The 11452-nt window shown below is 47.0% G+C and overlaps 1 protein-coding gene across 1 annotated transcript; it reads right to left on the bottom strand.

Moving 5' to 3' along the window:
- Window positions 1-6519: 6519 nt before the first annotated feature.
- On the bottom strand, window positions 6520-7692 carry LOC135392125 (uncharacterized). Its single transcript, XM_064622811.1, has one exon. It carries the CDS (start codon window positions 7690-7692, stop codon window positions 6520-6522), a length of 1173 nt encoding a protein of 390 aa, XP_064478881.1.
- Window positions 7693-11452: the final 3760 nt, after the last annotated feature.

The raw sequence follows: 11452 nt of genomic DNA, 5'->3' as shown, positions 1-11452 counted from the left end.
AGTTAAAAACTTCCTTCGAAGTGTTAAAGACGGTTCAAAGCATTCGACATATAAACTTTGGACTGGAGACTTGCGATATGCCCCTGTTACCATCCTGATAGCCGAGTGGTGAACAGGATCAATGCACTTGAGTGTGGATGGTCGAGCTGACCCATAGACGATACTTCCATAATCTATCTTGGACCGTATCAAAGACCGATATACGCGGAGTAAGCATGCTCTATCGGTACCCCATGTCTTGTGAGAAAGAACTTTGAGAATATTTGATGCTTTCTGTGTACGTATTTTCAAGTCACGAATGTGTGGTCCAAATGTTAGCTTTGAGTCAAATATTAAGCCAAGGAACTCATACTGAGGTTTAACCGGTATCCTCTCTCCGTGAAGAGAAAGATTGGGTTCAGGATGCACACCACGTTTGCGCGAAAAGCAAACACAGGCAGTTTTCTCAGTGGAGAACTTAAAGCCGTTCTCCTCTGCCCATTTAGTCAAACGATTGATGGTAATCTGCACCTGCCGTTCACATATAGCAAGATTACAGGAAGCAAAGCTTATCTGTAAGTCATCCACGTACAAGGAGTAATGAATCGTGGAGGGAATAATTCTGGCGACTGAGTTAATCTTGAGTGCAAAAAGTGTGACACTCAATACACTTCCTTGAGGGACTCCGTTTTCTTGCACATACACATCTGAGAGTGTGTTTCCAAGGCGAACACGAAACGTTCGTTGAGAAAGAAAGTCTTGAATGCATCGGAACATGCTACCTCCTATTCCACAATTTATAAGGTCTTGAAGGATTCCGTATCTCCATGTTGTGTCGTAAGCCTTCATAAGATCAAAAAATACAGATAAGCAATATTGTTTACTCACATGAGCTTGTCTAATCTGTGTTTCCAGTCGAGTTAAGTGATCGAGTGTTGATCTGTGACGTCGAAACCCACATTGGAAACGATCTATTTTCTGTGTAATTTCTAAGATGTAGACTAATCGGTTGTTGACAAGTCGCTCAAATGTTTTGCAGAGACAACTTGTCAGTGTTATTGGGCGGTAATTTTCTGCGCAACATCGGTCCTTATTGGGTTTAAGGATCGGTATGACGATAGCAGTTTTCCAATCTTTGGGTATTATGCCCTCCTTCCAAATTCTGTTAAAGAAACCAAGCAATGACTGAAGAGAGGAACTGGGAAGATTTTGTATCATACTGTAATGGATACTATCTGGGCCTACGGCCGTGTGTTTACAACTGGATAGCACAGTTTCCAATTCGTGCATCGTGAACTCGCAGTTGTATTCAGCCCTGTCATTGGACGCTAAGAGTTTCTTTCGCTCGGATTTTTCTTTGTCCCTTATAAAATTGTCTGAGTACCCAGCAGAACTTGACACTTCAGAAAAGTGTTTACCCAAAAGATCTGCTTGATCTTTTAGTGAAGTGCTGCATGAATTATTTGCCGTAAGAAGTGGAACAGTGAAAGCCCGATTTTCACCATCCATTTTTCGTATTTTCTCCCAAACAGCTTTTGCAGGAGTCTGGCTGTTTATACCTGAGACATACTTCTGCCATGAAGATTTCCTAGCTTGCTTTCTAGTGTAGCTTTCGCTTTTGCCCTTTTGAACGATATTAGATTGTCCAGTGTTGGATAGCGTTTGAAAACGTTCCACGCCTTGTTCTGAGCCTGCCGCGTTTTACGACATTCCTCATTCCACCAAGGCTTTGGCCGTAGTTTTATCGTCCCACTGGTTTGTGGGATGGCTTTTATAGCTGCGTCGAGGATAACCTTTGTGATAGTATGGTTTTCTTGGTCTACCGGTAAGTGTTTTGTCATGTCACGATTGATTATGGCATGCTCTCTGAAGGCTGGCCAGTTCGCCTCTGACAGCTTCCATCGTGGAGGACGTACCTGTAGAGTTGGAGGACTCACTCTCGTCTCCAGAAGAACCGGAAAGTGATCGCTGCCATACGGATTTTGGATGGCATTCCAGGCATAGTCTAGCGACAGCCCTGGAGATGCAAGTGATAGATCAATACAAGAAAAGCTCCTGTGTGTTGAGCTGTAATACGTTGGACTACCATCATTCAAGAAAGAAATGTCTGTGGTGTCTAAAAGTTGTTCAATTAATTTCCCACGTGCATCTGTTCGCTCACTGCCCCAGAGTTGGTGGTGAGCATTAAGATCTCACAATATGAGGAACGGTTTTGGCAGCTGTTTGACTAAATTGACAAGATCACAAAATGTAGGATGGCTATTTGGTGCCATGTACAGGGATACAACAGTGGTTAGAGTCTTGAGCTGCGCCCTAACAGCTACTGCTTCTAGAGGAGTGTTTAGTTTAACTTCTTTGACGATTACACCAGAGTTCGCTATTATAGCTACACCTCCTCCAGAGTTGTTGTCCCTGTCCTTGCGGAAGGTTGTGTAATGTTTGAACAGTGTTGTTTGTCTTTTACTCAGCATTGTTTCCTGCAAGGAGAACAAATGTGGTCGATGTCTGTCTAATAAGTAGCAGATATCATCATAGTTATGTATGGCACCACGACAGTTCCACTGTAGAATGGAAACAGTCATCATACATGAAAGTAATAGATGTTTAAATCTGAAAGTTCTGTTTTGCATGTTATGTTGATGATGATGATTGGGATTTTTTTGCCGCAGCGGCAACGAAGGTCATAATGCGCCAAGGTTGGTGAAAGTTAAAATTGTAGTGATTTATTTAAAACCACAAGGTAGCATAGATAAAAGAGCAAGCGGGATTAAAAAGTTACAACTTGTCGAGTATACCGACGTCTCTAAAAAACTTAAAAACGTTCTCAAAATGAACAAGAGGTTCATCACCCAGTAAAAGAGCTGGATGAAAAGGAATAAAGTTCTTATAAAAGTGTTGAAAGTAGCGTTGACGATGAAAATTGTACAAAGGGCATTCTATGAGAATGTGTATAATGGAAAGTTGTGTATCGCAGTTCATACAATGTGGTGGATCCTCTCCCTCAAGTAGGAACCCATGTGTAATATGTGTGTGTCTTATCCTTAGCCGGCAACGTGTTCTCTCTTGAAGCCGGTTTTCAAGAGGATAAGTAGACCTCCCAATTTTACCTTTGATGAGACGGAGTTTATTATTGGTTTGAGTTTCCCAAAACTGCTGCCACTTCACCTTCATTTTGTATTTTAACACGCGAACTAAATCCTCAAACGGCACATCAAAAGGGGTAACATCATCGGACTGCAGGATGGCAGCTGCAGCCCGGTCAGCACATTCATTTCCTGCAATGCCCACATGGCTGGGCACCCAGCAAATGGTTAGCTTGTACCCTTTGCTAGTGATCAATGATGCTAAATGTCTCGCACGTTGAATAAGGAAGTTTTTTTGTTTTATGGAAGCTACATATCGCATGCAAGGCACTAAGAGAGTCAGTGTAGATGACTGATGATGTGATATGATTCTGTAAGATAAAGTTAAGCGCCAAAATTATAGCATAAACTTCAGCGCTGAATACCGACATCACCAGATTTAGGCGATGTGCCCTTGTCGATGTTGTCGTTACCATTGCGCACGATACGCCTGTGCTTGTTTTTGATCCGTCTGTGTAAAGGTCCACATGATCACCAAAACTGTTTCTGAGGTGTTTAAATTCTTGTTGCAGTACAACTGAGGAGGTATCGGTTTTCCTGTATTTGGTTAATGAGCAGTTTGACTGTGTTGGTGCTGACCATGGAGGAAGATCTTTGCCAGATTCGGATACCAAGGAATTGTATTCAGTGAAATTATAACATTGAACCTGGTGTGCAATACGCATGGACAAGGGACATGTAGCAGAGGGTCTGTTAAGAAACAGCTGTCTAAGACGTGTACTTTTGACACATGGAAGCGCCGCATGTTGAGGGTAACTTTTCGTCCTCAACGCATAACGGATAGCGAGATAAGTACGTCGCCCCTCGAGGGACATCTCACCACTTTCAACATATAGGCTTTGTACTGGTGAGGTCCGGAAAGCTCCGAGGACTAGTCGTAGCCCTTGGTGATGTATGGGGTCCAGACGTTTCAATGTGGAGGGGCGTGCCGATCCGTAGACGATGCTTCCATAGTCTAGCCTTGATCGGACAACAGAGGTGAAAATACGGTGAAGAATCTGTTGATCTGCTCCCCAAGACCTGTGCGAGAGGACTTTTAACAGATCCAAAGATTTTGTACATTTCACTTTCAGGTTACTTATATGTGGCAAGAAAGTGAGTTTCCTATCAAAAATTAGGCCCAAGAATTTGTGTTCCGGCCTGACTGCAAGAGATATCCCGTTCATATGAAGAGATGGATCAGGAAGCACCCCTCTCCGCCTTGAAAAGGGCACGCACACAGTTTTGTCTCCTGAAAACTTGAAGCCGTTCTCAGTGGACCATTTACTCAGTTTGTTAATGGCAAGTTGCAACTGTCTTTCGCATGTGGCTAAGTTAGAGGATGAACATGAAATCTGTAAATCGTCGACATAGAGTGAGTATGTGATAGTCGTGGGTAACGCTTTGGCAACAGAGTTCATTTTGAGAAGAAACAGGGTGACACTCAGCACACATCCCTGCGGTACGCCATTCTCTTGTACAAACGGGTGGGAAAGAGTTGTACCGAGTCGCACCCTAAACGTTCTTCCAGTGAGGAAGTCCGAAATACACTGGAAAAGGCGCCCGCGTATTCCGCACGATTTGAGATCAAGCAATATGCCGTATCCCCAAGTCGTGTCATATGCCTTTTCTAGGTCAAAAAAGATTGATACACAGAGTTGCTTTTTAACGAAGGCTTCGCGAATAGTAGTTTCCAGACGAACAAGATGATCAGTGGTAGAACAGCCAGCCCGGAATCCACACTGGTATCTGTCAAGCAGGTTATGTTGTTCTAGGTAATACACGAGGCGGCTGTTCACCATTCGTTCGAATGTCTTTCCTAAGCAACTCGTGAGTGCTACAGGCCTGTAGCTTGTTGGGTTTGAAGCTTCTTTCCCTGGCTTCAAAAGCGGTATGATTGTTGCAGTCTTCCAATTGGAAGGAAGGTGCCCTTCTTGCCAAATTAAATTGAAGAAATATAGTAGTGCTTCTTGGGAAGTTTTAGACAAATGCTGGAGCATGGAATATGTTATACGATCTGGTCCAGATGATGTTTGCTTTGTTATTGGCAGAGCTTTCAAGAGTTCAATCATTGTGAAAGGCATGTTGTAGAGGCACCTGTCACCTCCACTGCTTTGAATTGTTGCTTTTTCAGCACTTTGCTTAATTTTTATGAAGTCTCTACTGTAATGTGACGAACTGGAGACGTTTTGGAAGTGCTCGCCAAGGACATTGGCCTGTTCACTCATGTTTTTGCAAGGTACTCCATTAACTTGTAAGAGTGGTATTGTGAATCCTGTGTAATCGCCCTTAATTTTTCTAACTCTGTCCCAAACCACTTTAGAAGAAGTGTTGCTGTTCAAAGATGACAAGAAGCTCTTCCACTATGCACGTTTAGCTTCTTTTCTTGTCCACTTAGCTTTCGCTCGAGCTCTCTTAAATTGGATCAGGTTGTCTGGAGTCGGGTACCTACGAAAGATACCCCACGCTCGATTTTGATCTTTCCGTGTTTTCCCGCATTCATCTGTCCACCAAGGTTTGGGACGCTTGGGGAGATGGCCAGATGTCTGCGGGATAGATCGCTCAGCAGCATTTATAATTATCCCGGTGACAAAACGGTTTGCATCTTCAACAGACCTACCAGCTAAGGATGATGCCACAAGACTGGCTTCCTTTTGGAACAAGTTCCAGTCAGCCTTGGACAGTTTCCATCGTGGTGGTCGTGTAAGAAAAATGTTTGTGGAACCACGAATTGTCAGGACTACGGGGAAGTGGTCACTCCAACGAGGGTTCTGTTCAACGGTCCAGTCAATACAATGATAAATGGAAGGACTACTAAGAGATATGTCTAAGGATGAAAAACTTTGTGTTGAGGAGTTTATATATGTATGTAATCCTGTGTTTAGTAGACAGACTGGTCGTGAAAGGAATAACCTTTCTACCATTTTTCCCCGGCTATCTACCTTTGAACTGCCCCACAAGGGATTGTGGGCATTCAGGTCACCTAGAATTAGGTATGGCTGAGGAAGTTGGTCACAGAGCTGTTCCAAATCTCTCTGTTCTATTACCACTGAAGGGGGCAGGTACAGTGAACATATCGTAATGACCCTGTCCAGGCATACCTGGACAGCTACTGCTTCCAAATGTGTCACGAGTGGGATCTGTTTTGCAGGTGTGGATAGTGGAAGGACCACAGCCACACCTCCAGATGTACGTGTGGTGTTAATACGATCCTTTCTGAAAACATTGTGTCTGCGAAATGGGTTTACACTTTGTTCATTCAGATATGTCTCTTGTAAGCAAAAACAGACTGCATTGTATTTTTCAAAAAGGTCGTGAATGTCATTTATATTTGAAAAGAGGCCTCGACAATTCCACTGAAGGATTACCTGTCCCATAAAGAGTGTAGTGATAAATAGCAACAAAGAGAGACTGTACATTATGTGGGAGGTGTAACCCTTGGGGGCTTATGTTTCCCTAGGGACGTACTACCCCTGCCTCGGCCTCCTTTTTTCGTTCTCTGTTCCTTCCATGGGGAAGGATTGGGGGGAAGGCTTGATGATGATTTCTGCGACATGCAGTCATCATCGTCAACATCCATCGTGTGTGTGGCAGCCTGGGATGAGCCCCCTGTGAGCCCGTCCCAAACTGACAGCTCGCCATCAACCTCCGTAGAGGTTGTGGCCAGTACTTCCCGGCTGCCCACCTCAGCAGCTGGTGCCAGCGGAAGCAAGCTCTCCGCAGGCTTTTCTTGTGTGGGGGGAGTGTGGGGTGGAGACCCAGAAGTCTGCGTCTCCACAGATTTCCGCAGTGGTGCCACTCCCCGGCGCACCACTTCGGAGAACGTGCCTTTTCTGGCAAATTCTACCTGTGTCTTTGCTTCTCTGTATGAGATATTCTGTGTTACTTTCATTTTGAGTATTTCTTTCTCTTCCTGCCAACGGGGGCAGGACCTGGAGTAGACTGGGTGGCTCCCTTTACAGTTTGCACAGTGGACTTCGTTTGCACAGGACTCTGCAGAGTGGTCCATGCCAGCGCATTTTGGACAGATCGCGTGTCCTCGACAGACCTGCGAACCATGTCCAAAACGCTGGCACTTGAAACAGCGTCGCGGATTCGGGATATACGGACGTACATGGCAGTTAAGATAGCCTGCTTTGATGGTCTGAGGAAGCCTGTGCAATTGAAAGGAAAGGACAATGTGCCTCGTCGGGATGTCTTTACCATCCCGACGCATCACAATTCTCCTCGCCGTCACAACGCCTTGGTCTTTAAGCCCTTCCTCGATCTCAGTGTCTGAGCAGTCAAGGAGTTGAGACTCTGAGATGACGCCCTTCACGATGTTAAGTGTTCGGTGTGTGGTCACAGTGACTGATATATCGGCAATTTTGTCAAGTGAAAGGAGAGCGGAGCTTTGTTGCCTTGTGGTTACTTCAATTTGGAGATCTCCTGTGGTCAGCTTTCGAGCATTATAAGACTTCCCTATTGTCCTTTCTAAGTCTCTTGCAATAGTGAATGGGGATACCTTAGCCATGGGTTTGGTCTCATCTTCCGAGTGGACTATGAGGAACTTCGCAAACCAAGGTTCAGGAGTCAAGTCGAGGATTTGCATAGCTGGTGCATCGGTGCAGCGCCTCTTTTGGCGCTGATCATGTTTTTTTATACGAGATGAATCCATAAAAGAGAAGACTGATTCAGTGCAGGAGGTGTGTCGCCCACCATCGTGCCCAACGAGGGAACGTGTCCCACACGCTAACACTTGCCTCTGCACTATACCCAAGTGCAGCTTCTGGAGAGTGAAAGACTGCCCAAGGTTGACCCTTGCCGCCAAAGAAGGCGAAGAGAGGAAAAGGAGAGAAAGAAGGAGATCAAGGAAGAGAAAGTAATGAAAAGGGAGATGGCGACTAGCTGAATAATCCTGGCCGGGTCTTCCAGGACCACCCGACTATGGGAAGCAGGGGCCAAAGCGGTGTGTTGCTTTCCCGTAGGGGCCCAGAAGGGTCCTAAACAACCTCCGGGTCCACTCAATCGCCAGGATCCCCCTTTCCCCAGACACGGGAAAGCCACGCACAGCTATACGTGGGGGTCTCCCTCCTGCGGCGACCCAACCGTTGGTGCAGGAGGGGGCTACTGCGGCTGCTGCCGGGCGATGGGAGCGCCAATTTCCCGACGCCGGGGCATGTTATGTTGAACTGTCCTTTTTGGGTCCTGTAATTCGTGGTTTCCTTCCTTTTTCAGGTATTTGTCGTGGTTCTTTCGGTGTCAGAGTTATGTTAGTGTTATGTTGTGTGCCTGTGTGCCCAGACGTGCTGGGACTGGTCTCCATAGCCTCCTCCGTTGGCACACAACCGAAGGGGGATCGATCAGGCGGGTTTCCTGGTTGCTGTGGTTCTCTGGCTGGCACGGAACATGTCCGCGCCTGGGGGGCAACTGGTGTCCCACTGGACTCTCGGGGAGTCACTGTGGGTGATGTACTCAGGCCTGCTGTTGCCCCCTGGCGCACAGCCTGAGCATAAGGGGTACTCTTGAAGAAGGATACCCTTCTTCGAGCTTCAGGGAAAGAAATGTTCTCTTTGATTTTCAGTGTTACAATTTCCTTCTCAAGTTTCCATTGCGGGCAAGAGCGTGAGTATGCTGGGTGTTCTCCTTTACAACTGATACACCGTACTTTCTGGTTTTCGCAGGTGTCATTACTGTGATCTGGTTCGGAACATTTCGCACATGTCAGCTTCCCACGGCATACCTGTGAGCTGTGTCCGAAACGATGGCAGTGGAAACATCGTCTCGGATTTGGTATGTACGGTCGCACTCTACATACGATATAACCGGCTATCAGTGTTTCCGGTAGAACAGTTGACTCAAAAGTTAGAACAAGGTGCTTGGTGGGGATTTCATTTCCATCTCGACGGATCATGATTCTGCGTACAGAGGTTACATTCTGGTCCTGGAACCCTTCAAGAATATCATTGTCAGATATGTTTAACAGTTCGTTGGAGGATATTACGCCTCGAGTAGTGTTCAGGAAGCGGTGAGCTGTGACTGCTATCGGAATATCCACGATGGTGGTCATTTTCAAGAGGTTTGTACTTTGGATGATATCCTGGACTTCCACCAGCAGGTCCCCAGAAGACAATTTCCTTGCTTTGTATTTTGGGCCTACAGCGTTGCTCAGTACTTTACCAACGATGAAAGGGGATATGCTGCCCACAGTGGTTTGTGTGTTTTCAGAGTGTATGACTAGAAACTTTGGGAATGAGTGTTGGGGTTTGACAAGCCCTACAGAGATTTCTTCGGTGCGTCCACGCTTAGGAGGACGATCAGAAGCTTGAATTTTCTTTGAACCCATATGATTGCAGATTGTTTCGGCAGTGGTGCCGGCCGCCCACCACCGAGCCCAACGAGGGAACGTGATAAATGGTTGACACGTTAGCCGTACACCGCTGCTATAACCCTATGCAGCGTAACCAATGGTGATTCGATGCACAAGGTTAACCCTCGCTGCCTGGAATGAGCGGAAATCAGGAAAAGGTAGGAACTAGGACAGGCAAAGGCGACAGGAAAGTAAAAGAATTGAGGAAGTTAGGAAAAGGCAACTGGCTGATTTCCCCCGGTCGGGTCACTCCGAAGGTACCGTCTGCGAGAAGCGGGAGCCAAAGTGGAGTGTTGCCTCCACTGAGGGGCCATAACGGTCCAAAACCTCAGCATTGGCTCAGCCACCAGGACCTCCTTTTCCCCGGTTACGGCTAAGCCACGCACAGCCGTCACGTGGGTGGCTCCAAACCACTTGTGCTCGGGTCCGTGGTGTCGCAACCCACCAAACGCCTGCAAGGGCAGACGCCCCTGCGGGTTCGATCCGTGGTAAATCTCCGGCAGCTCACAGAAATGTCTTATAGGAAGCCATCAGTGCCATGGCTGATTTTCTACGTAGCAAGGGCCTCGCCATATCCGGGGACAAAACCAAGCTAATGCTACTCGGACCCGGCCCAAGCTGGTCACACCTACCCCCTGTAACTGTTCAACGCTACTACAGCCGCGAAGACACTTTACGATCTACGATATGCCTGCCTGAGCACTTCAGCACTCGAGTCCCAGCAGAAGCTATACAGAAGAAGACTGCGCCACGCCATCGGAGTACCCACTGCTGCACAAAACGAAGCCGTCCACGCTGAGACTGCCACACTACCTCTCCTTTTACGCTGCACGCAACTACTACTCCTACAGCTGTCCAGACTCCATCGATCTAGCGCTGGCACCAGGGCTCGGAACCTTTATATTGGGGGGTTCGGTTCAAGTTCCGGTTCAAGGTTATCAGTTCTGTTCGGGTCCGAGTTGAGCGGAACGAAAATAACGGTTTGAACCGCTATTAATCGTTCGAACCGGTTTACGTGTGATGTGCACACCAGCGTACCACATGTGAGAGGTAATATCAGGTTCCGGAGATGGCTTGCTCCTCCCTCTTACTCCCTCGCCTCTACACTTCATAGGTACAAAGGACCATGCAGTTCACAGCAGATCATCCTTTACTGTACCGAAAAGTGCTGGGAAATGGTGTACGGCATGCCATTGAAGTTCGTTGCAAAAGGCCATCGCCAATTTCTAAAGGAAAAAAAAAATAGAGAAGGCGGCGGTCACGTGGTAGATAGGAGTATTCCAGAGTCCTATGCGCAGGCCGGTACGCTGCTCCCCGTCGAAAACAGGGCGAGAGGCCATCCTCCATGCTCTGGACCACAAGCCAACCTCTTTCACGTGGTCGCTAGAGGTCCGCGTTGCTTGTGGACGTCACTGTGAACTATTAAATTTTACGTCGCCTCCACACTGCGATGCTGAATGAAAGGAAGCAGCCGAGTTGTGTAGCACATCTTTTTTCTTTCTTTTTTTGTTTTACACCTCGAGTCACAAAAATATACAGGGATGTCGTGAACCTTTTGGAGATGAGGTTGTAGGAGGTGCACGGACACACCACATCTTAGTTTATCACTTTGTCTGCTCTATGAATTCGGGAAGATTGCGAGCGATGCAGGGAGCTGGCGTGCGGCAGTCGAGTGGGAAGGTATAGGCGTTTTTACCGTCTGGCGAACCGGTTACCGCATCATATTTTTTTCGGTTCAGTTCCGGTTCGTTCAAGGGGAGAGAAAAAATGTTTACGGTTCGGATCGGCAAAAAATAACTTTTTTACGGTTTTCGGTTACGGTTCCGTTCCGGTTTCGACCCCTGGCTGGCACATCGCTCATTAGTCGCATCAGGGAAAGCAACCACAGCCGCTTTTCTGCCACACTGCTCACGTTCTCCGAGCTAGATCCATCCACCCCATTACTCCCAAAGAAGATCCCACCCTGGGAACTCAGCTTACCGAGCATCCAGCCACACATCAA

The sequence above is a fragment of the Ornithodoros turicata genome, chromosome 1 (assembly GCF_037126465.1).
Source record: "Ornithodoros turicata isolate Travis chromosome 1, ASM3712646v1, whole genome shotgun sequence".
NCBI lineage: Eukaryota > Metazoa > Arthropoda > Arachnida > Ixodida > Argasidae > Ornithodoros > Ornithodoros turicata.
Note: the sequence above shows the minus strand (reverse complement) of the source record. Positions and strands in the feature narration are given on the sequence as shown.

Excerpts from the sequence above, each read along its gene's own strand:
- LOC135392125 (XM_064622811.1), bottom strand. The coding sequence starts at position 7,692 with ATGCAAATCCTCGACTTGACTCCTGAACCTTGGTTTGCGAAGTTCCTC.